This window comes from Tetrao urogallus (genome assembly GCF_951394365.1).
Source record: "Tetrao urogallus genome assembly, chromosome: 17".
In the NCBI taxonomy this organism is placed as follows: Eukaryota; Metazoa; Chordata; class Aves; order Galliformes; family Phasianidae; genus Tetrao; species Tetrao urogallus.
In genome coordinates, this window is record NC_136830.1 from 11,517,935 (window position 1) to 11,543,412 (window position 25,478).

General features: G+C 44.9%; 1 protein-coding gene across 1 annotated transcript in view; it reads left to right on the forward strand.

Annotated features, from left to right (window-relative positions):
* Positions 1-816: 816 nt before the first annotated feature.
* The window catches only part of MED13L (mediator complex subunit 13L), a gene marked incomplete at both ends in the record, with an annotated part of 176,746 nt that continues 152,084 nt past the window's right edge, over positions 817-25,478 (forward strand). Inside the window, 2 exons of the mRNA XM_079543939.1 lie at positions 817-888; positions 17,664-17,901. Coding sequence (XP_079400065.1) covers positions 817-888; positions 17,664-17,901 — 310 coding nt within the window. The remainder of the gene's footprint in view (positions 889-17,663; positions 17,902-25,478) is intronic.

Below are 25,478 nucleotides of genomic sequence, written 5' to 3' on the forward strand. Positions count from 1 at the left end.
CCGACGCCTTGCCCCCGCCCTCCGCCGCGAGTCACGTGGGGAAGCGCCGGCCAATGGCGAAGCGAGCTGCGGCTGGCGGCCGCCATTGCTGTCAGAGTGGAGAGAGGCAGAGGCGAGTGTGTGAGGAGGAGCGGGTGAGCGGGGCCGCCGTGCGGGCAGCGCCAGGCGGAGGGGGGCGAGGACGGGCACGGACAGCGCTCCCTCTCCGGGCCCGGGCCGCCGCCCGCCTCCCGCAGCACCGGGAGACCCGCACGGAGCGTAAACAAGGCGGCGGCGGCAGCGGCAGGAGGAGGAGGAGGAGGAGGAGGAGGAGGAGGAGGAAAACACCATCCACCCACCGCCAGCGGCGGCAGCAGCGAGGGGCGGCCGGGCGGGGCGGGGAGGGACACGGGCTCCGCACAGCGCCCCCCGCCCGCCGCCGCCACTGCCCTCGGCCCTCCCCCGCCCCGCAGGGACCGCCGCCGGATCGCGGGAGGAGCCCCGAGCCCCGCCGCGGCCGGGGGGGCCGGCGCTGGACGCGGAAGAAGGGCCCCGGGCCCCCCCGCCCCCCTCCTCCCCTTCTCCTCCTCCTCCTCCTCCGCGGCGCTGAGGCGGCCTGGAGGCCCGCGGGAGGGCCGCCCCCCGCCGCCGCCGCCTGCTGAGCGGCCCCCGTCGGATCGAGCCCCCACCGGAGCCGCCTGAGCGGCCGCCGCCCCCCGTCCGCCGGCACAGCGGAGCTCCCGGGGCAGCGGGCAGCGGCCGGCAGCGCCCGCAGCCTCCCCCCGTCGCCGGGCCCCGCTCCCCAGACATGCCCCGCGCTGGGGCTCGCCGAGGATCATGACTGCAGCGGCCAACTGGGTGGCGAACGGGGCCAGCCTGGAGGACTGCCACTCCAACCTCTTCTCGCTGGTGAGTGCCCGAGGAGGAGAGGGGGGAAGGGTGGGCCGGGACGACGGCTCGCACCGGGCGCTGCGGGTTTGGCGCCGGGTGCGGCTGCCGGGGGCTTTATAGCCCGGGCCGTGGGGCTGCTCCTCCGCTGGCCCCTCCCCCGGCGCGGCTCCCCGCGGCCGTGTCGCTCCGTGCGCGGCTCCGCTCCGTGCCCCCGGGCCGGTGCAGCTCTGTGCGCGATGACGGCGGGGCGGCAGCGGGCGGGCGCGGGGAGCTGCGAGGATCTCAGTCAGCTCCCGGTACGGCCACGCCTGGCACAGAGCCTGCCCCGAGACATGGCGAGTGCAGAAATAATCGTTCATTCCTTCTCTGGAGAGAAACAACCGAAGATGTTGTCTGCCGGATAGTGTTGATGCTGTATTTCTGTATCGTTGGTAATTGGCAACTTTTGTACTTGGGCTGATTGTTTGGTTTAATGGTGCGGGAATTACGCTATCGGTTTTGGCCAGCACGGGGTGTATGGTCTAAATTTATCAGGACTCTTTCCACTCAGGGGCAGCGTCCATTAGAAGCCAGTTTACCAGCAGGCTGTGCACCTGCTGCCCACAGCCCCTGCCCCGGCTGGGCATGGCCGTGCTGGGGGGCCTGGCAGCCGGGGGAGTTGGGGGGGAGTTGGGGGGGACTTGGTGTGTGCATGGGAATGCGTAGTGCGGGGTGGGGATGGGGGGGATGTTGGGTCCTTCCCCATGTGAGCACTGGAGGTGGCTGCTGGTGGCATCTCTCATTTCCAGCAGAAAGGAGGAGGGTGCTGTTGGCTGTCTTGCAAGAAGGAAGGGGAAGAATAAAACGGACTGGAAATGTGCATGATCTTTTTGTTTGATGTCGTTTTGCCTTTCTTTGCCCTGTGTTGATTGTTTTGCCTCCGTCTGCTTGCTTCTCTGTTATTTTGTTGCCTTTATTTGTTATTTTGTTCATACCTATGGAGAATGTGGGGCAGGAGCCCTCAGTGCTCAGCTGCTGGGAAACAAGCCCAGAGCTCCTTCTGTGCGAATGAATGCTGGACTAATTTTGGCTTTTTCGTGTACTGTTCCGTCACCTGGCCTTGTGCATGGGTTTTTCCTTGGTGGTGCCCTCTGAGCAATAACTGCGTGTAGGAAGCAGTGCTGTGTGTGCAGAGGTGCAGGAGCTGTTGCAGTGACTTTGAATGTCCTGCTCTTGCACGTGAAGGAAAAATGGTGAGCGTGAGGGACGTACAGATGGACAGAGGAACGGAGCGCTCTCTGCTTTGTGGAAGGAGCAGTGAGATCCCCCTTTATTCATGGAAAACTGATTATTTTTGATGTGTGTAACTTTATGTGGTTGCAAACTGCAGGTCTGCCTTTGGTTAAAAAAAATAGTGGCATGCAATTAGCATACATCACAATATGAGGTTACTTCGCAGTGACTGCAGCTTGGTCTGTCTGCTTTGTGTTTCTCCCTGCTGGGCAGGGGAATGGGAACTTTTGAAATAGGGCTGTGATTCCATCAGAATGCAGGTGAGCTTCATAATAATTATGAGTTTAATGTGTGATCTCTTCTTTTCTCAAGTAATTTTGTGGAAGGTACCCATACTTGTAATGTACTACATATCCAATGTAGTTGTAGTTGTAATGTACTACGCATCCAACTGTAATGATTTCATTATTTTCATGGTCTACTTGCAAAAAAATATATATATCCATTTTATATATACTTGTATATACATATACAAATGCAGTAACTGTCAGTGTGATTTTTTTTTTTTTTTCAATTGAATTGGTGCTTGTTATGGTGTATGTATCAGTGAAGGATACCAAGGAAGGAAGTAGGGACGGGGGGTCTGTGGCCAGCAGAACTGACCTTATAACCTCAAATTGTCACATTCATGTAAAAACGTACAAAGTGTTAAAGGTACAATAGTAGGGATTGCTAATTTGAGGAAGTTTTGCTCTTCATTTACTCTTGCAGTGCAACAGAACAGAAACATGCACAAATGAATCAGCTGTTGATGGGAACTCATTCATCCCGTAGGAGTGAGGTGAATTACTGAGCTGCCTGAAACCCATTCTGCCATGTGTATTACAGTTCACTTTTAATCTCCAGCTTCGTTTTGGGCTTGAATCAAAAGGTGATGTTCTTGCCTGGAGAATGACAGCTCAGAAATAGTACTTCTGTTTGCTGGTGTTGGAGCAGCGTTTCTTCCCACAAACGTTCCCTTTGTCTGAAGAGGAACAGCATCTCCTGTGCCAGAGGAGCCGGCCTGTGCTGTGTGCCTGAGGTTGGCAGTGGCTTCGGGGTGTTTGGCAACCCATCATTTCCAGTTTGTTTGTCTGTCAGCTGTAGACATTCTTCAGAGAGATGGTAGGCACTGCTGTTTGTTTGGATTTTCTTGGGGAAATATTTTTGAAAGTATCTTGCTGTCGTGAAAAATATTTTCCAAAGCTTTCTAGGAACTGGTTATGTTTTGTCAGTGATGCCCTGAATGTGTAGAGGCTCTTAATTTAAAATATGTCACCTGAGGGGACGGCATAGTCTTAAGGTTATAAAATGAGTTCTGATCATGCAGGTGCCAGAAGTGATGTCTGGTACCTGCAGTGGTGTTCAGGCATGGCGTGAGGGGCTGCTCTCCGTGCTGTGCTGTGCTGACACAGGAAGCAGAACCACTGTGGAAAGTGAGTTAATGTGTGTGCTTGGTCAGGCAGGCAGAAGAGAACCTCAGTGTCTGCCCTGAACATAAAGCATTTCTTAGTAAGGCATTATGAGGGTCACAACATGCCTCGGATGGCAGCCTGTCCGTCCTGTGGTGCCTGGCAGGTCGGTGGCCGTGCTCATTAAGAGCCCACGTTGTCTGAAATCTGTTGACACCCGCAGAGCAATAGAAGGAGTTGTATTTGTCCTAACTCTGTTTTTGCAGCAGTAGTCAAAATGTCTGCTGCTGGAGAAGAACGCCTGTTTGTCAACAGTGCCTAATAAGCAATTGTTAAGGGGCAGTTTATTTAAATACCAAGTGTTGGCTAATAACTACTTAGGCCACATGTTCTGAAGTAATGCCCTTTGGACTGAAACTTCAGTCCAGCTGGCAGACAGTCTTCCTGTGTAAATCCTGTATCATAAAAGTAGTTGTACTGAAATTAATTTGATTTTATTTTTTTCCTGTGAGTAAGGGCTGACGGTATGGAGGTGAAGGTGTGGAGGGAACGTGGGGCTCTTAGCTTGCATGGCCAATTGAAACTAGTAATTATCAGGACAGTCAAAGACATTCTGGAAAATGTTGTGGATGCCCCATCCCTGGAGGCATCCAGGGCCAGGCTGGATGTGGCTCTGGGTAGCCTGGTCTGGAGGTTGGTGACCCTGCACATAGCTGGGGGTCGAAACTACATAATTGTGGTCCTTTTCAGCCCAGGCCATTCTGTGATGATAAGGGCTGTGATTCTGTGATTCTTTTGCCTGCCTGTACTGCAGTGGTGGATCAGGAGACACAAGACAGCCCTGCAAAACTGGGCCGAGGTTGCATAATGTCCGCTGGGCCAGGAGAAAGAATGGAGCCAAGGGTGTCAGGAGTGACTGTGAATTTGGAACAGCTTTTGTGTGATGAAAGACTGGATGCTGTAGGAGTCTTCAGCCTGGAAAGGACTTGGTTTTGTGCTTGAAAAGTGATACGTATTTGTATAATGCTTTGTAGAATCTACTGTCAAAGAGGTTGTGAGCAGGTGTTTAAATGCATTCTCCCAGGATCCTGCTGCAGGAGAGCTCTGAGTGGCAGGAGTTTGTCTCTGCTCCACATCGCCTTCCAATGCGATTTACACACCCCGAGGGTCACTGGGGTTCTGCTTCTAGTTCCCAAGCAGAACAAGCTTCCATCAGCGAGACTTGCTGCCATTTTAGTAGTGAAACTGAAAGGAGCCAAGGGAGTCTGAAATGGCATTTGAAATATCTTCTTTAAGGGTTTTCAAGGCATCCTGAAGTGAAGATCAGGAGTGCTGTAGAGGCACTCTTTAGTACCTTGCGTAATTGTCAGTAAAAGACTTCATAGTAAACAGTTGATTGCACAACCAAATCCATAGGCAGTAGTAAATTAACCTGGCCCTGCTCACCGGATTATCCGAGCAGCAGGCTGTTACTGTGGCTGTGTCACGTTGTGGTCAGGATATTGCTTCTTTCAGGCTTTGTGTAGGTGTGAATTTACGTAGATGTATTCACGGAATGGACTTAACCTGTCGAATTTTCCATCAGTATTTGATTCTTTAGTTACCTTTTATCCTGAATTTTATTGGGTAATGGGATGGAAGTGGAAAAGTTCCCTTCAAAATCTTTTTGGAAAGCAGTCAGAGAGCATTCAGGAGTTCCACGGAGCCTATTCAGGTATGAGTTTAAACAAATGAATGCAGATTTCTAAAGAGATTGGGACAGAGCAGCATCCAAAGTGTGTCACATCCAACTTGCCCACCTTTGGGAGTGGAATTAATGATTGAGTTAGGTAAGTAACCTTTTCTGCATGCTGCACAAGGAAGTTGAGTGTGTAGGAGTTACATTTGCAGCTCGGGACCAAAGACCTGGACTAGCTGGTGGGAAGTGTCTGAGTGAGGCTCTGTGAAATCCTGCTTAGTTCTGAACGTGCACATCTCCTGCAGCTGTGAGTCTTCCAATGACCACGTTCTGCTGCTGGTGACAGCACTGTGCGTTGGGGAGGGAGCTGCCATGAATGTGGACATGAGACTCAACTATTAGGCTGACGTGTTTATAATAAAACAAACAAAAACAACTGCTGATCAAAAATTGTAACTTTCACTTGCTTATCCGGCTGAAAAGATTCAGTATTTGTGGGGTGTTCTACATCATTGTGCAATACTGACATCACAACCCTAGTTATCAAAAACATTTTGATCTTGAGTCCTTTTTTTTTTTTTTTTTTTCTTCTTTTTTCCATTCTCTGCTTCTGAGAGCACTTCCTCATGTGGAAGCGTTAAAAGGAGGAACTTTTCAATGCTGCATGTGAAGCTTTCTGCTATTATTTTCCTTCTTTGCAATGCAATTGTCTTGAAGAAATCTATAGAAATGGAGATCTTTGAATTTTAGGGGAGAAACTTTTGTGAGCTGTATCTGCTGAGTGCTGAACTAATTGCCTTTGGTCACTGGATGGAGAGACTTTATGGATTTCTTTTTTTAAAGTATTCATAACTGTCCCTTTGGTGTGGGGTGTAGATTGCCCTTCTGTAAATGCTTGGAGGTATCGCTGTGACCGGAATGGCATGCTTGTAAGAAGTTAAACACTTATGCCTGTTTGATAAGCTTTCTGGTTATGGGGTGAGAACTCTCCACCTTGTTTCCCATCTCCCTTGCTCACTGCAGGAAACCTGCTCACCTCATGTGTACCTCCTTGGTCAGGGCAGCATCCTTCTGCTGAACATCCCTGCTCATCTCAGGGGTGCTGCTGCAGTTTTCTCATCCTGTGACTGGGATCATTCTGCTCCTCTCCATTCTTCTCTTACTGCTCCATCTCCTCTGGTTATCCAAAATCCTCTGTGATTTTGCTTCCAGAGGCTTTGGTCCTGTGCCTTCTCTGCCTTTTATTTTTCATTCTGCATTGACTCAGTGCTATCTCCTGCAGTGCCATCCAATACTAACAACTAATTCTCATTGTGGTTTTGTTTTTTTTTTTTCTAATTGTTTCTTCCTGATGCAGGAATGTTACCAATGTTAGCACTCTATGCCTGCACGCTCAGAGGTTTGTAGAACTGCATGGCAGTTTTCTTAACCTTGTGAGTGTGCTCCTGCAGGCAGCCCAGTAACATGGGTAGGGGGTTGTCTCTGGGGCTGACCAGTATAGCATTACACTCTTTCAAATCTCTGTATTCCTCTACTGCTCTGTGAGCTGTGAGCTGCTTCTGTACTCACTGCTAATTTGTGGCTTCATTCCCTTTCCTGAGTGGAATTGCAATAATGTGTATGGAAATGTGATTTGAGTGCTTGGTGGCATTCTCTCCTTTGTTTCTTTGAAACAGGAAGTTTTATGGTGCTGCTGCTACATAATGTGCCTCTAGGCAATATTTACATCAACGAGGTCAAACATGCTAATACTTCGTCCCTGTGCTAACAATTGGATTTAATCATACAAAACTGGAGAAAAATGGACAGTCCTCACCAGTTAAGGCTTTTATTTAAATTAAGACACATTTCTATATCACTTTTCAGTAGGAACTTTCCTCTGCTTTCTTTTATCAGCCCCTGTGGCAGTGCTGTGTACTGCTCTTAGCTTTCTATGACAAGTCAAAAACTTTATAGGAAGAAGGAGCGCTTTTTCCCCCCCAGTGTTCCTTTCCCTGCCCTATTGCCCATGGCAGGACTCAGCTCCCATGTACACCTGCATCAGGGAACTCCTGTCCCCTCTTATCCCCCCAGCACTGCACCCCTCATTCCCTTGCCCCCCTTGTTCAGGCAGCAGCACAGATTGAAGCTGGGTATGAGTGGCTGTGCAGGAGAGGAGACTGAAAGCTCATTCAGTACAACTTTATTTAATTCATCCTTTAGTTTTAAGAGACTTGTGCTGCAGACGTTGCCTTGTTGACTGTTCTTACAGCTCCATGTTTGCCCACAAAATACAGTATTTTGACAGAATGGTGGATTGAAAAGAAAATTTATAGGAAACTGTTCTGTGCTACTGATCCAGGCATTGAAAACCTCCTGCCTTTTGGTAATGTATTACTGTGTGACAGTATAAAACCATGCTTTTTTTCCTCAATGGAGCCTTTGGTTTGCTAGGAAGTGCTGAGCCCGTTTTGTCCAGCTGCAGTCTCTTGCTGGTGGGTTCTTGTAAGTCTCAGCTCCTGCATGGCTGCTGTGTTCCACAACTTGTAGCTGATTCTGGGGAAGCTATAAAATCCTTTCCAGGAATGCCTTGTAGTAACTGTGCCAACACCTTTATACAGAAAACAATGTATTTGCTGACAGAGGAGGCTAATTGGTTAAGTTACCTTATCCTGAGTTTGCCCAATGTTTCTGATGATCAAATTTTGTCTTTAAATAACATTTTGAGCTAGTGAATTTCCAGAATTTCCTTCTGGGAGGAGGTGCTGGGTTCATGTGTGCGCAGGAGTGACAGTAAGAAAACTGGCAAAAGGAACCTGCATGACCAGTCATGTAGTGGATTTATTTGTACTTTCTATGTTAAGGAAGATTTGTATAAAAGAGTTCTTGAGAGAGGTGTGTTTTTTTTCTCCTCCTGGTTTTCCTTTTTTAAGGGGTTTGGCAGGCAGCTCAACAAGCAGGGCTTTGCTTGGTGCTCCTGCTGGCGTTGGTGCCGTGCGGGTCGGGCTGTGGGCGCCGCTCGTGCGTGGAGCAATCCCTGAGCTGCTGTTCCCACAGCCGTAGTGCTTGGTGGTGGTGTGACAGTGTTCTGAGCTCCCGGTGCAGATTTATTTTTTTATTTTTTGCATAAAAGAAGGAAAGGAACTGCATTCCTGAACTCAGTGGGCCAAAGTTTACTCTACTTTGGTTGTTATTTCCTTTCCTCCTCCCCCTTCTTCTTCTTTTTTTTTTTTTTTTTTTTTTTTTTTTTTAACTGCTCATGTGTTAGATTACTCTGTTTGGGAAACATCTGATAGTCCATTGTAAGACTCTGATGTTTGATATTTCCTTCCTTCAGTTAAAAATAAAAGGTTGAAGGAAGAGAGAAGAATCCTTCACTTTCATATTTGCTTGTAACTTGGCTCTCTTGTGGCTGCTGACATGTGTTCTGCTTTCTTTTTTGAATACATTGGATAACTTCTCTGTAAGAGAGGTTTTATTTTTTAATTTGGAACATGGGCAGTTCCTTAGTGCTAGTGATGGCTTTTTGAAGGGAGCTGCAGACCTGATCATTCAGAGCGAGGGAAAGGATTCTTTGGCAGTCCGTTGCACGTGGGTTTGATTTCTGCGCTGTTAGAAGCGCTGGAAAAGCGCAGTGGTGGTTTTCATTTTCTCTGTTCTCAGCTATATAATCAGAAGTTATAACACAGTTGATTCCTCTTGTGAAGGAGCTGGTCGGTGCTCTGTGGAACTGTGTGGTTCTTTAGCCTGCTCTGTGTAATTGCAGCCATAGCCTGACCTGCAGAAGTTCAGGGAACACAATATTAGGGAGAAGTTACCACAAGTTCTTGTTTAAGGACGTGAACCACTAAAGGAGAATTTCACAAGCTGTCAGAGGAGCTGGATTACACATTAGTAAGTGCCTAACCCTAGGGTTGTTCAAGTTGAAATAGGGTATTCAGTTCCTTCTGTCTCTTCTCAGAGGAGACATTTTGCTCGCAGACATTGCGGCATACAGCAGTGCATCTGTATTTATGCTCCTTGTTCAGTTCTGATATAGGTGATTGTTTCACTTCTTCCTCTCTATTACATAAAAACACCCAAAACAGAAGCAAAACTCACCACAATTTGTTTTTGAGTGCTTTTGTCTGCTTTTATGTTTAATGTGGGTCAGTAAGTTCTCTATAGATACAGGTAGATCTTGTCCAGTAGCATCCAATGAGAACTATCTTCCTACCCATTCCGCACCTGTTTTGTTGTTGAAATGAGCTTTTCAATTTTCCTTTCTCACACTGCTGATGACTCTAGTGTGGCTGCTTGCAATTCATGGATCTGTAAGGCCCCACGGAGAAGAAGGAACAGGTGTGTGCAGGTGTGTGCCCCCTGGGTTTCAGTAGCACGCTTACTTGAGAAGATATTGCTGTAATATCTTTAGTATTTCTGACATAAGAGCATCTTTTCAGGTAGTGGCTGAATCTCTGCCCTTTGGCCACTGGCTGGGTTTACACGTTATCCTTTCACATCTGTCTGATGAACTTGGTGCAGCCCTTCCTGCAGAGAGGAGCTGGAGAGCCATGCTGAGAGCTGTGTGCTGAGTGCTGCTGGGTCTGCTCGGGGCTGGAGCTTTGTTAACCAAAGCCATTCACTGCACTGAGATCTTGATGGAGCCTGAAGGTTGTCTTGCACGAATTCCTTTTGTTCTGTTTTTCTTATTTGTGTGCCTACACCCTCGATTTATGTCACGTTTATCTATGCTGAATTTCCCATGCTGGCTTGATTTCTTCCACGGTGTGCAATTTTAAGTTCTTTGCAATGGGCTCTTATCCTCCCATCTCAATTTTGTAAGCAGATTCTGTCAGTTTGCTAGTCTCCTCCTTCATTTTAGTATCTGTGGAAAATCTTGTGAAACACTTTTCTGTACACTGATTCCAGGTGTCCCCTTTTACAATAGCAAATGTGTTCTCTCCTTTTCCCTTTTGGTGGGTGTTAATCTGCAGCAGAACTTTTCCCACTTGACCTGTAGCTATTTGACTAGTAAAAATCTTCTTTAATGTTTATTAGCAATTAGTATGTGCTTTATTAGTCTTCCATTTTCACACATTTTTGCACTACAGCACAAGATCAGCAGATGCTGGACTATAGCTGTCTGAGAGATCGGACTCCAGGAAGGTGCTGTTGCTCTTCCTGTATGTCAGTGTGTGCCTGTTTGTCTTCCTTCTGCTGCCTTATTTTGGACTTTTATTTTGGTACTTAACCCAGAAATTGTATGGCTCTTGGGATACAAATCAGTAATTTGGGCCTTTGTATCAGATTATTTTTTTATGCTTGCCACTCAGAACTTCTTTGGTAGCTCCTACATCTGCCAGAACTGCTGAAACCTGAGCATTTGTACTGGGATCCTTTTATATTTTCCACCTCAAATTCCTTCTGAGACTGCTCTGACTTGTCTTCTGAAACAATCCCTTAATCTTCCTAGCTGCCTCTTCTCCCTTGTACATGGGATTGTGCTGACAGCTGGGAGACAGAAAAAACCCTCCTTCCTGTCACTACTGTTTACTTCTTAAGCATGATAGCTGACTGTTGGTTTGTGGCTCTTAATAATGGTATGTGTGGATGTTTTTAGAAGTATTTTGGTTTCTCTGGTCTTAAGCACTAAGATGCAGTATCTCAAATGATCCCAGGTATGAACTCCATCGGGAATCCTTCTGATAATAGGACCTTGGTTACCTGGAGGAGATAAGGGCTGGCACACTGTCACACATGGCTCTGGGGCAGCTGTGTGCAGTGGGGTACAGAGAGCAGGGCTGCGTGCTGTGCTGGCCTCTGGTGCTGCATGTCGGGGCACTCAGGTGCAGTCTGGCTTTAAGAACAGGTGGGCAGAGGGGCTGACGCTTGTTTTTCTGGGATTGTTGGTGGCTGTTCTGTGTCCCTTCTCCACTGGACTGTGCCCTCGGGGCAGGGCAGGAACCAAGTCAGATGTGTTGTTCTGCTGCCCAGCGGGTGCAAGTTGAAGGAAATGGCACTCAGCTGAGTTCTGCTCTTCAGAGCACTGAGCATAACGTGGTATTCCTGTTGGCCATGTAGATGCCATTTCAGTATTGGACTATTATTTTTTTTCTGATCTGCTAGTGTTTTTCCTTTTTTTGAATTCGAAGCATGACTAGGTTTGGTACAGATCATTGCTTATGCGGTTCTTTTCAGGCTGGTCTGCCAGTCAGTGCCCAACAGATGCCATTCTGGACTCAGTGCAGCCCATTGAGCACAGTGCACTTCGCTTGGGAAAGGAGCAGCGGGGATGAGCCCTGCAGGAAGGATGCACAAACCTGTCCTCTCTTCCCAAATGGAAGGGGAATGGTAATAAGTAGTTTTGTAAGTAGTCTGATTTTGAGAGACTGCATGGGGTGGAGGACGTTTGTTTTATTATTACTTTTTTTTTTTTTTTTTTTTTTTTTTAAAAAAAAAAACAAAAAAAACCAAAAAAACAACTGCAAGAGTTAAAAACCCAGAAGTAAAAAAGGTGGGAGGGAATGTCTGCACGTGGCTGTGTGCTGCTGCTTGGCTCCTTGCTGGAGGAGGTGCTGCTGCCCCAGTTGTTTCCTCTAGCAAAGCAGTCTCTGTTCCTCGGGGTGTACGTGTGTTTTCTTTGCCTTTGTTCTTCCTATTCACTTGACAGGGACTTACGCAGATGTTACTAAATATTTTATTTAGGTGGGAATGGGGGATAGGAGTTGTTGTCAGCGTGTGCTGTTCACCTCCCTGTAAGCACAGGTTGCTGCAGCCTTGTTTGGTCCTCCCTTCATAGTGGGGATGACATAAATGTTATCTGGTGTTTGAATGGCTGAGTAGAGTGTGAAATGATATTTTGTTGCTGTGTGAGAATGATGTAGTGAAATGGAACACTCAGAACCAAAACAGATGGTGCTAATCTTGAATCTGTCTGCAAGATCTTATAGCATTTAATTAAAATGGTGGTGTAATTCCCATGGCACCTTTAACTACAGTTTAAATTCCTGGACTATGAACTAAGGGCTTTCTTATGCAGATTTCTCCTCCTGTGAGTAGTCCTTAGTATGAGTCTCCAGTGGCTTCAGCACAGCTACTTACTTGAATGGAGCTCTCTAAGATGCGGCTAATAAAATTGGCAAATATATTTGAGACACTTAAATCTTCTGTGTTCCAATTCAAAGCATAAATTGTAGATTAAAAACACTCGTCAAGTACAGTTTGACATAAAAGTAAGCAAAAATCAAGACTAGAGAAATGGTTTAGATTTCAGCCACCTTGAGAGGCTAGGAAATAAATCAGGATTCTGAGACACCCTGGACACCTTAGCATCTTTCTTACAAAAAAAGGATTTTCTTTCTTTATAGTCCCACGGGATGACAGTAACTTGTTTGTAGGAGTGCCATTTAGACAGGTAGTTGAGAAGTATTTTAATGACCTTTTTTTTTTCTCCTCTTTGAGTCGGAGAATTGAGAGGGATGAAAATGACCTGAGCAGTGTCAGACTGAAGGCCTTTGAGGAGGTCAGGGCAGAGCTGAGGGCTGGGCTGTGTCTGCTTCTCTTCGTGGGCTTTCCCTGCCTGTTCTGTACATCTTTGTCTCCATTTCTGTATGTCCCTCCTGCTTTGGAGGCTCTGGAGTGCTGATCTCCCACACTCTGGGGCCTGAATCTGCCTTAGCTTTTTCCACCCATTTGTGCTATATGAAGCAGGAAGAAAAGCCACGTGGTTACATAACTTCATCTGAAAGCTCTGCTGTATGCTTAGTGTGCCCAAACACAAGGTTTTGCATGCCTGGTGCTTCTCTTGCTGTGTTCTGGTGCGATCTGTCCAAGCTCTGCGATAGAACAGGTGGACTTTCTTAAGTCTTCTGGGAGGTTAATTTAGAATTGGTTTATGGTTTGGACTATCTACATCTTGTGGGGAAAAAGCATTAGATGGCGATGAGCACAAGAAAGAGGTGGCAGAAGATCTGTTTTGTTTGTGTTCCATCTGTGAGGACTGCAGAAGAGGAAAATAGTCACAGTGGCTACACAGCACTAATTAAATCCTCAGGGCTGCTGGGAGCGTGCCAGAATCAAGTTGTGCCGTGTGAAATGTTGCTGGGGAATTGTGATTTTTTAGCAGCCGAAACTCTGCCAATCTGAGCACTGTGAGATCAGCAGAAGACCCTGCCTGCCTGTTGTTCTGATTTAAGCCTGAGGGGAGGGGAAGGAATCAGAGCTTAGGTTTTATCTCTACTGGGGATTTACAGAGCTGAATGCTGTCTTGGAGTTAAAATGGCTCCAGCCCTCAGCTGCTGCAGATCGCGTGGAGGTGTTGTCTGTATTTAAGGCTGCAGAGTAATGGCTGCAAGAGAAGGTGCAAATTTGCTTTCACTATCTCTTCTCCCTTGTGTATATAGGGGGTATCAGAGGGTTGAATCTTCTTAGGTCTTCTCTTTTTTTGTTCTATTTGAAGCTGTTCTGCCCAGCAGAGTGCAGTGATAAAGGCAGTCACCCACAAAGAGGGAAGCCTATGTTCTCCTGCTTTGCCAAGAGTCGTGTTGCACTCTCTGGCCATGTGAATGAAAGCATTGACATGGTTGTGTTCTCATTATTACGTATTTCTTGGGTATGTTTCGAATGCGTTCAGCTGCCTCCATGGAGTACTGGGTTGGAATGCTGACACTTACCCAATAGCTGCCTATGGTTATATCAGAAGCAGATCTTCAGTGTCTTGGGAATTCTGTAGTTGCAAGCTGAATGTTGGAGATTTGGATGTTGTTGTTAGACAGAGGTCTGATTTCGTTGTTTCCTCACAGGCACATGCAGAACAGCCTTCTCACAAACTCTTCATTCTGTGTCCAACTGCTGTTGACAGAGAATTACATATATTTTTTAATTTGGTTGAGTTGGACGCTTTGCAGCACAACCCTCCAAAATGTTTCCTTACAAAGCAAACAGTCTTCTGCATAACGTGTGATTTACTAACAATGTTGGTTAATTGTAAGTATTCCTAAGTTCCTTCTTCTGTCCTGATTTTTAGTGTTAAGAAAATTGTAACAACTGTAATAAGCTGAAACTGCATGTGGGAGAAGATGCAAGAAACACAATAGATTGCATCACCTGGCAGGACTTTTGCTTTATCCTGCACTCATTTCTAAACAGTTGTGAGCAAAAAGCTGCACGTTCACAGTTCTGTGCTCAGACAGAAACCAGGGCTGCTGGTGTCAGTGCCTGCCTTGGGCTGCTTGAAACCTGCAGCAGCGCTGCCCTCCCTGACCCGCTCTGCTGTCCTGTCTTAGTGGTGTAGGCATTTCCCTGGCTATTTAATGAACCTGGCTTAAGGACTGATCTGAGTGGAGGGAAAAAACTGTTCAATAAATGCTTCTGATTTTTAGTCAGCTCCCCCTGGTTATGAGTGCATGCAGACAGCAGCTCCACTGTAAAGCAGGATGGGGCGAAGCCAGGCGCAGGCTGATGGGAAGGCCAGGCCTGCTTTTGGCAGCTCTGCTCATGTGTGCTGCCCCAAGGCGATCAGCAGCTTCTGCACAGAGTGTAATTCCTGTTCTGTGTGATGAGGGCTGTCCCTAAGGGGACCCCCTGCCGCGCTCAGCTGTGCCTTTCCCTCCTGCCCCATCTGCACTGCTGACCGCGGATGTTTTTCCATTCCATCTCCAGAGCCATGGGCGGTCTGGGTTGTAACGCCCAGCCTCAGATGGAGGGCTTAGAACTAGGGACTAATGCTGGTTTAAATAAGTGAATATGAAGAGCCTCAGTAAGGGTGCAGGTACCTCAGTGGTGTTAGTGTTAATAGAAAACTGCCTGCAGAGGCACAAGATGTATGCTGCCTGCTGCCGTCTTCTCTTGTGTACTACTTCTGTATCTAGATTTTCTCTTGAATTCAGTTGTAATTAACAGGGGGCAAACTCTGGAGGTTCTGAAGGAGGAGTATCAGTGCTCACCTAGTACAGATTTAAACAGAGGGATACATCCAAATAAATGCACCAGACAGGCTTCCCTGCTTTGACCAGGACGTGAGATGTCTGAGATATTGCTTTAAGATGCCAGCCTCAGCACCCCCAAACTTCTCTCCCTTTTCTTGGGACTCATGCGGGCACTCACTGCCAGCCTAACTCAGCTTGGGTCATTGGCTGTACCTCTCAGCCTGTAGGATTGCTCCCAACGTATGTTGCTGTGATGTTAAATCAGTTGCGGCTCTGGTGGCTTCTGTGCACTTTTCTTTCTAGAGATATTTCATCTCTGCTATGGATGGATTGTGCTGGGTGCTATTCTGGGTCTCTCCGGGCGCCCAGAAGCTGTGTATGTAAGAATGTGCCCACTACTTTGGCAGCTGATCTCTGGTTATTGCTGCGCTGACCAACGTGGTGCTATCGCATAACTTGATTTTGGTTTTGTTTTTCTGTCATCCTCCTATTTGTGTGTTCCTGGTGGATGGCAGCATAGAAACACTTAACGTGGTTTTTCGTTGGCTTCCCTGTGCTGGCACTGATCTCTGAGGCTTTGTGATCTGTGACAATATTTGCTGTGCTGTTTCAGAAACTCCACATGTTCCTTTTCTATGCTGTAGATAGGGATCCATGTAGAACAGATGTAGACGTTTTGGAGAAGCATGTGTAAGTGCTTTCTTTTAGAGTATTATGTCATGTGTGAAGTATTCCAGCACTACACTGCATCCTACTGTGGAAAAAGTAGATTTTTGCCCTTGCCTTTTCCTTGTCCTCCTGCTCTCCTATTTGCTTTCTTTGTGCCAGTAGCATGGTGTGTGTGTTGTGCATATCTTCTGACCTGCTCTCCCATTGCTCCCCAGCACTTTGAGGATGGGCAATGAAGTAGGTGCGTGGACTTGAAGATGGAGAGCCTTCCATATGCGGAATGTAGCGTGGCTTTTGTAGGAGTGCTGGAGGCAGTAGCCTGAACTTCCATATGCAGAATGAAAGGAGGAGCACTGCATGATTTGCAGTTTTTTGTTTTCTTTAGGAGTAAATCTTGGCCCCTCTTTGTGTTCAAGAAACATTTAGACATTGTATTGAGGGATGTGGTTTACTGGGAAGCATTGGTGACAAGCGGATGGTTGGACTGGATGATCTTAGAAGTCTTTTCCAACCTTGGCGATTCTGTGAATTCTGTCTACATTCTTCATCGGTATTTCTGCCCACAGAATGCTTACTGTGCAGATGGAGCTCAGTGCAGGGTCACCCCACTCCTGCAGGCAGTACTTCCACTGCCATGCCTTTCCTCTCCTGCCTGGCAGCAATGTGTCCTGTTGGAGGAGCAGTGGCTGGCTTGGAGCTCCTGCAGCTTGCTGTGTAGGCCAGCTGGCTTTTCCTGTAGGACCACTTGAGAGCTGAGCGCACCGGCTATTTCTGAGCCGCAGAGTGAAGGGTGTGAATGCTTTCAATGAAGCAGTAAAGGTAATAACAGCAGTGAGAATGTGGTAACATGGTTAAGAACTAGAATACAAGCCCACTGTGAACGTGGAGTGTGTATGTATTGCTCTTCTCCTTGGTAATGTGCTCGTGCTGGGGTGGCTGTGGGGGACGTGAGAGTCCTGCTTGTGCCTTGGACAGGCTCTGGGCCTGTGGTCTTGGAGGGGGGAGAGAAGTGCAATGGGCAGGGCAGGAAACAGACGAACAGGTAGCACACGATGAATTCAGAAACAAGATATGTGACAGCGTGGAGCCTCTGCTATTAAAAGCAAAAAGGGGAAAAAAAGATTAAAAAAATGAGGACCTGCTCTGCTATCCTGGTTCCAGGTACCAGCTTTTCCATGGTTTGAGTACTCCAGCTTCTTTCTCTTTAGCAGCTGTTTCCACTTTTCTGTGCAGTGCAATACCTGCATTCCTTCAGATTTTGCCCTCTGCAGAGCAACTTCTTCCCCAGAAGCCTGGGCAGCCATCTTCCTGTTCTTCTTTTGTGGTTAATACAGTGCTCTCGGGTGGAGAAAAAGTAAATGGCAACAGTTCTTGCTTCACATCTGGTCACCTAAAGCAAAATAAATAGCATATATATATTACACTTCCAACATCACCAAGTGAAAGTAATTTCTTTGCTATTTCCTGTAAGTCCGTTGTTTTCTGACATCTCGTAGCACTTTCTGCTTATGGCTTTGATGCTTCCACTTCTGGGCTGATGCTGGAATGGCTTCACCGCCAACCAGCCAGAGGGGAATGGGCCTTACTTTCATCCTTGGCTTTTATTTTGGTTTTTAACCTGTTGGATAACAATAAGATGACAGTAGGGCTAGAAACTCTGGAAATAAGTTTTTGTGGGAGAAACTTAAATGCAGGGATAAGCCAGGTTTCTATTCAGTACTGTTTCTAAAATTGTTTTGATTTTTTTCTTGGCAGAGAAAGTGGAAAATAGGAGTTTTTAGCTTTGGCTCCTTAGAGCTAAATTCTAGGAATTAACAACAGAAAAGAAACAATATTATAAATACAACCAAGCTCTGAAATGAGGTGATTTAACGGCTTTTTTTCTCCTTTCCCCAGGCTGAACTCACAGGCATCAAATGGCGTAGGTACAATTTTGAAGGTCATGGGGACTGTGGCCCTATCATCTCAGCCCCAGCGCAGGATGATCCAATTCTGCTCAGCTTCATCCGCTGCTTGCAGGCCAACTTGCTCTGTGTGTGGCGCCGAGATGTCAAACCGGATTGTAAGGAACTGTGGATATTCTGGTGGGGGGACGAACCAAACCTGGTAGATGTGATACATCGTGAGCTGCACAGTAAGTTGGTCTCTCTTTGTTTCTTGATTTTTTTGCTTATACGTCTAGTGGTGAGAAAGGAGCGCTGTTGTTAAAGGCTTTAACTTGCTACCATTCTGTCACAACTTGTGCTTTGAGAACTAAAGAGAAAAAAAACACAGCAGGTACATTTGACTTTTCCAGTGCAACTGATCTGCAGATGAAGTGCAAAATAGCACTTGAACTTAGGGGAATAATAGAACAATACCGAACGTCGTTATATGACTTTTCTTGAAATCTCAGGTATGCTTAAAATTGAGTGTTATTTGAATGGGAATTTAACAGCAACAAAAAAAATTTGATATAAGGTAATAGTCAGTAGAGTGAAACACCTCTCCTGCAGTGTTAGGCAGACTCCATGACACCACAGGTAGGGGTTCTACAAGGCCCAAATGTAATAAAGATCATGCAACAAGAGTTGAGCATAAATGGAAGCTGCAATAATTGTGTGTAGTAAGTAAAAGGAAGAGGAAGGTAGAGTAAGTGACAATGATAAGTTTATGTGACTGTAAGTTTTATTCTTGATTGTCCTTATTGACTCCAGAATGTCTAGCCATAAAATGATTGTACAAAATTAACTTCACCTGATGTAATGCATCGTGGTTTTGACTTTACCCACTCGATCCATCCACCTCTGTCTTTTCATTAATGTATTGTTGCTGTGAGTAGATGTAGGTTGCCTGAAAACTCTTAACTTTGAAAGTGTATTTTACTGGACTCCATAAACACTTTCTCTTATTCTTGTCTGAGATGAAAATGAGGAAAGTTGAGCGACCCTGGCGTAATAACAATGGTAAAACAGTAAGTTCAAGGGTCAGTACTTGAGTTATGCAATAAACTTTCATTGTTGTAGCCTATAATACTGTCTGGATGCCTGCTGATACAACTTGTGTGCCAGTTCAAATATATACCGTATGGTGTTTGTCAAGTGTGCTTCAGCTGACTGTTATCTGCCCACCTCTGCCCCGTGCTGCTCTGGTTCTGGGTTAGGTAGTATGTTCATATTCTTTTGTAACCACCTGTCTTTGGGCAGTTACAGACTTCATGTTTTCATGAATACCAGGCTGTTTGATCGACAGTGCAGCCTGTGAAATCAGGTATGAAATGCTCTCTGAGTATCTTTAGGAGTGTTTCGTGCAGGTAGCCATGTGATCATGTATAATTAAAGAAGTGGCTCTGAAGTGCTGCACTAAGCCATTTCACTGATGTGAATTTTTTATGAGGCTCCTGTTCTGAATGAATGCATAGATAATATTTCTGTGCACCCAGCAAAGCTTTAATAATATATGTTTTTTCTTTTTGTGAAATATAATTTACTTAATATTTCAAATGCACTGTATGGGACCTAAATACCTTCTTATTAAAGGGCAGTTTGGCAGTGGCTTCCATTTCTGTTGTAAAATGACAGCTTGTTTATATCGAACATTTTGGTTACAACAGTGTAATGCTGCATCCAGTGATAACTGTGGTGAAACACTGAGATGGATGAAGAGCTGAACCTGCTGGAGCAGGAGGAGATGGAGTAGAGCAAGTAGTGAGTAGTGTCACTTTGTGCTTTGACCTGGTCCAAAATACATGAAGCATCCAGGTTGGAGCCTTCAGTGCAATAGCTTCTAAGTGGAGTTAAATCTGCGAATTGGCTGCAGGAGCCCTGTTCAGGAAGTGTTAATAGCAGTAGCATCATGTAGATGAGAGAGCTCGGGGTATTTCTTGAACACTGCAGCTAGCTGTACAGAAAGGTATGTCTGCCCTTGCACAGTAGCACTGTCATTGGTATTAATTTGTAATGTTCTCACAGATTAAAGTGAAGTAATGTCTCAGATAAAATGTAGTGGGATGTGAAAAGGTGCAACGTTAACTTTAGAGATGGAGAAAGGAACGTTAATCATAACTCACTTGGGGGAATGGAAAATACATTATAATTGAAAGAAAGAAGAAATATTCTCCCACTAACTGTCGTGACCCCAAAGAATCTGGGAAGTAATTTTCTTTCTGCTCCCTTCCACTGCAGGCTTTGACAAAAATTCTTAATGTGTGTAAGTCATGTAATTGCTTTACTTTTTATTTATTGAAACTCTTGTACCCACTTACCAGGTAATAGTTCAAAGTGATGTAAATTGTAAGAAATGTTATCAATAGTGCTACTGATAGGGCTGTCTTGCTTCAGTGGCTCTTTATTGTTCAGACATCTGTATTGACAAATTATTGAACATCAGATCCTGCCAGAATGAGACATTTATGTACATTGATTCCCTGAAATATGACAAAGGACACTGTTTAATGTTTCCTGTGGCAGCAAGGCATAGGAAACAAGGTTATTTTGGCTTCTGTTCAGTAGGCAGCGGTACTGAAGTATTTGAAAGCTCAAATCACTTAGTTTGAAAATATAGTTTAGTTTCCTCGGCTCTTGAAAATAAAATGGACTTTTGCATGTGGGCATGCAAGCAGAAAATAAGTTGCTGAGGCACACTGATTTGCTTGTCTGTCAGTTAAGCTGTGATAACAAACCATGTTTTTTACTATAGCCTTGAGATAAAGTAACCAGCAGTAGCTTTGAGTCCCATTCCTAGGGGTTGGGTTATCACTGTGGTCAGTAACTTGTTAGTTCAGCAAGCAGAGCTTTGTTTTGGGATCGTCCTCAAATGTGTAGGAGCCAGAAATGTGGAACTGCAAATGCAATTGGAAGAACATACTCTACCCGAAACATCTCCGCTTTACAAATCCTGCGTTTATTATGTATGATCTCTAGGATACACTGGCTGTAAATAAGATCATGAATTCTTGCTGAGTATGAAGTTGTTTGCAGTTCTGCATTTGTTCTTTTTTGCCTAGGGATTGTGTTTTGCAAGTGAATTTTTGGTTAGATGAATAAAAATGCAGCAGCAATTTGAATTCTGTGTTTATTCATTCAGGTCTAAATCAGAATTGGTTACCTGGAAAAGGCACTCACACGCTTAAGTATAAAATCATATTGCATTTAGTGCTTAAGTTAAACAAGTGAGTTGTCTAGACCAAGATTTTTTTTCAGAGACACGATTTAGTTCTGCATCAGAGCCATGTGGGTTGCCTTATCTTTGTAGCAGTCAAGATAGATAATTTTGGTGACAGCCTGCTTTTAATAAAAAGAGAATTTGAGGTAGTCATAGGGAGGACAACCTTAGAAGTTATGAACAGGACCTACTGCGAGCAATTGTTTATGCAGCAGCTTTCCAAAACTGTGTAAGTAATTAAATACTGTCCTGGGAAATTAACTAAAAGTAATGATTAGTAGAACAGCTATGGATGGAGTGAAGCAGCTGGATTGGGCACGCAGCTCAGAACCAGGCATTTTTTGTGGGTGTGCCTTGCACTTAGTGCTGAGCTTCTTATTCCTGCCAGCCTCAGCTGTCGTGTTCTGTGTTGTTTATTATGTTTAATATTGGAAGAAAAAAGGTGAGAAGTCTTTATTTTGTCCCACATGAAAGAAGCCGGTGGGTACAGGGTCTGGTGGGGGAAAAACGGGGTGATCTCACAAGTCTGAAAAAGCTGGGGATGCTCAAACTGGAAGTGTTACTTTCCCAAGGACAAAATGCCGTTAATGATATTACTGCCTGCAGAGGCTTGGCAGGTGTTGGAGCTGCTGTTCCTTTTCACATGAATATTTTTTGTAAATTCTATGGAAGAAATAGAATGGAGAAGAGGTCATGTCTTTTTGCAGGGTTTTTTTCTTTTTTGGCAGCAAAGATGTAGATTGGCAAGTCTCTCTGCTCTCACTTGCATGACCAAATACCTTCTGGAGCACTACACAGAATTAATACTTGACTTCTGTTGAGATATATATATATTTTATGTTACACTTGCGTTGTAAGCAGGTGATAAGTATTTCTTTGTTAGTCGCTTGCTTTCTTTTTGCTAAGAGTACTTGTGTGACATTTTGAACTCTTTGTTTGACAGTTTAGTCAATACATTTGTCATGTGCACTTTGAGTTTACGGATACGCTCAGCTTTGTCTGTTCCATCTGTGACACAGAATGCTTGAGCTGTGAGGGATCAGGTGGAGATTAGGATGTGCTTCACTACTGAGAGTACAGTTCTGGTGGCTGTAAACATGACCCCTCGGGATGGACTCTGGAATTCTGTTGGAATGTTAGGCAGCATCATGAAAACGAATAGCGAAGCTGTTAGGCGTTTGGTAGGGCACAGTTTCCTTTAAAGAACTTTCCAATTAATAGCTTGGTTGCCTACAATATTGATTCCTGCAGGTATTTGGAATTGCCATCACTTGTTCCTCTGTGATAGACAGTAAGTCAGGGCTGAAGCAGTGATTGAGCACCTGGTGGGAGGGCAGGGCCAATCAGGGGAGCTCAGCCGCATGCAGTATACCTGAGTGATGGAAGGCTTGGAGCCAGGATGCAGCCCTTCCCACTCCTCATTTAAGGGTTGGCAGTAGAGGCAGTCGTATCTTGTTGGAGATCCCTGTGTACCTGAGGCCTTCCAAAGGTAAGTAGTGCTTTTCCTTCATTTCTGCATCTGAGGCTGCTGTATTTGGGATCATTCTCATTTGCTGTAATGGAGGAATTTGGCACCCTGCTATTGTCGTGGCACTTTCCATCCTATTATATAGCATTATACAGACAGAGCAATGGGAGCGATTGGGGGCACTGGGAGGAGCCTTTGGGCAGTTCCTGCAGGCACAGCAGTGGGCTGAGCTATCAGTGCTGCTGTACTCGCCTTCAAAACAGGCACTCAATCTTATCAAGTCCATTCAAAGGAAATATACACAACATCAGCATTTTGCTGTCATAGTAGTATTTCTGTGATAGTAATTTTTTGAAGTTCTGGCAAAGTTGTAGTGCACTCTTTGCTTGCTCTCATTTACACCTTACTCAGACATCTTTGTCCTGTTAGGAATCCTTGCTCTGTTGGGCAGCCAGCTGTAACTGTGCTGATCAATGACGAGCCCAAAACCACCAGCTGTAGGGGGACAGTTTGTGATGCACTTATTCCCAGGTTTTGAAGTTGATTTTATCAGCAAGCATGTACAGATCAAAGATTTACCTAATTTAGAGGATTTGAGTAGATGATGTTTTCCAGTACTTACTAGGATTTAGAAAAATGGGAGAACTTTAATTTTGTATTTTTGCTTCTGCAAAAGTAGAAGAGGACATAGAAGCAGTACCACGTCTCCTTTACTGTGTTTCCATCATACACTTAAGAATTCTTTCAAAGTGCTGTGATTTACTGCAGTTGTAAGGAACTGGGAGGACTCTTCAGGGAGCTACGAAATATGTTCTTCGCTGCTGTGTAGTGATAAATGTTAATTATTGAATAAGATGTTCCTGTCTGTCTGAACATATGAAGTAATGGATACAACCAAGAGTAAGCACTACTTCCTGTGAAATGGGTATACAAATTAATAATACTGCTTTTAATGAAAGTGCTTTTCAATCTTCCACTGTTTTATTAGCTTATAATAACTGAAAGTGGGAAAGAAGGGAGTGTTGGCTGCTGGAATTGCATTATGGCTGGCTTTGATACTTTCCTGAAGGTACTGAGGGGTTATCGCCTTGTTTCCTGCTTTGGTGGGCTTAGCTGAACAACATACACGCATGAAACACACATTACAGTGCCTTGTTTTCTGTACGCTAGAAAACAGAAACCTCGTAACTATTGTCACACAGAGTATTATTTGGAGTGAGAACAGCTAAGAAGTGGAAAGGCAGTTTACTAAGAGAGAATAAAAGGGATCTCACTGGAGCTGCCTTGGAAATATTTTTGAAGGCTTTCGATTTGAAAAGCAGTTATGAATATCAAGCAGCTGAGTACCACTTATTAATAATTTGAAATTAAATCTGAAAATGGTTAATTGCCAGTTCTTGAGTTGAGAGTGGAATTAACAAGTAGGTTCATATGACAGAGGACTTTGTTGGAATATTAAGCTACTGAGAAGTCTGTTTCTGGGCTCATGATTTTCAATGCGATAAACCATTTGCATTTCCCTTAATTGCCTAGCATAGACTATTTGCAGAGGCGTGAAAACAAAGTTAAAATTGAAAAAAAAAATAAATGTTTTGGAGAAGAAGATGGGATTTAGAAGCGAATTTATACTTTCTCTGCTTGCAGAATTGTTCTGTGACCCCTGTATTTGACACTGTTAATTGGTGTCTGGTGATCGCCAGTTGAAGTTTAGCTTAGACAAAATAAACTTGTTCTTTTAAGGAGGCATTTGAAGTGAGGTTATTATGCCATCGTTTGGGATTAAGGAATTGCTTCATGGGAAAGTGCCAACTCCTTTTATATACAAGAAATTGACAAGAGCCTTATGTGTCTGAGCAAAATGTCTTCATTTTATTCTGTTATATTTTTTAAACAGCTATTCTTTCCAGCACCCCAACTCCTTCCCTCTCTCTGCTTTCAATTTGGTTTGTGACCACAGACGGCGTGTGAGTTCTGTGAAGGAGTCAGATCCAGCTCTTCCACCTCGCTGTCAGATCATGCTTCATCCTTCTTCTGCAGCATTTCTTCTCTCAAAACTAGCAGTGAATTGCAGTGTAGTATAGTACCAAATGAATGCATATGGCGGCCATGAATTCATTATCAGTTCTAATCCATGGCATATCACATGAGCAGTCCTCATTTTTCCTTTTCACAGTCTGCAATATCTTAAATAAGTCTTAAATGTATTGAGAATAATGAGATTACCTTGGGGCCCTGAGTAAGTTATCCTAACGCTTCCTCCACTCCTGCTGTCCCAAGAATTAACTTCTTAAATCTTTCCGTGTTTGGGAATTTGGAGGTTTTACTGTTAATTGCAAGAAATTAACATAAATAAGAAATTAACAGAAATAAGAAAGTAAAAAACCACAACAAGTAGCTTAAAGAACGGGTGCTGATGATGGAAGAAAAAACCAATGAGTTCTCTATGGTACCACAATTTTCTTTCCTTAGTGCTCTGGCTTCCAAAATATAACCTACAACTGACATGTTGCAACTGAGAAACTAATCTTTAAGTTTCACTCGCTGTTACGCAGCCAGTAACTGCTGTGTGTGTTTTGTGGAAAAGTGATTTAGCATTTCCTGTGGAACACGACCGGCTGCGTTCTGCACTGGCCGGCCGTGATTCGGGTGCAGAGCTGTCTCACTAAGGCTGGGGTTCATGGGGAATAGCACACTTCTAAGGTCGGAACGGAGTTGGTGCTGCAAATTTGTTAGTGCACGGTAAGTGCTAGCAATCTGATGCAGGATCGCAATAGCTCAGAACCCCTTTCATAAAAGCTGGCGTGAGGTATTACTATGGAACTGGGGAGAGCTGTTGTATAAAATGTGCTTGGAATTAACAAGAGTGTTGGGACCGAACTGAAGTCCAACTTCTGAATGTAAATAAAATTGATGTGTTACCACAGGCAACTCAGTGAACCACGTAATTAGTTTTTTTCCACGAAAAATGAGACATTATACTGCAGCTGCAGCAAAGCAGTATGTAAAGGATTTATATTCTAGTTATATGAAAATTAAACAACCATTAGAAGATTGTATTTTTAAAAGTGTTGCCTGAGGGGGGAAAATGGAAAAATGCAATC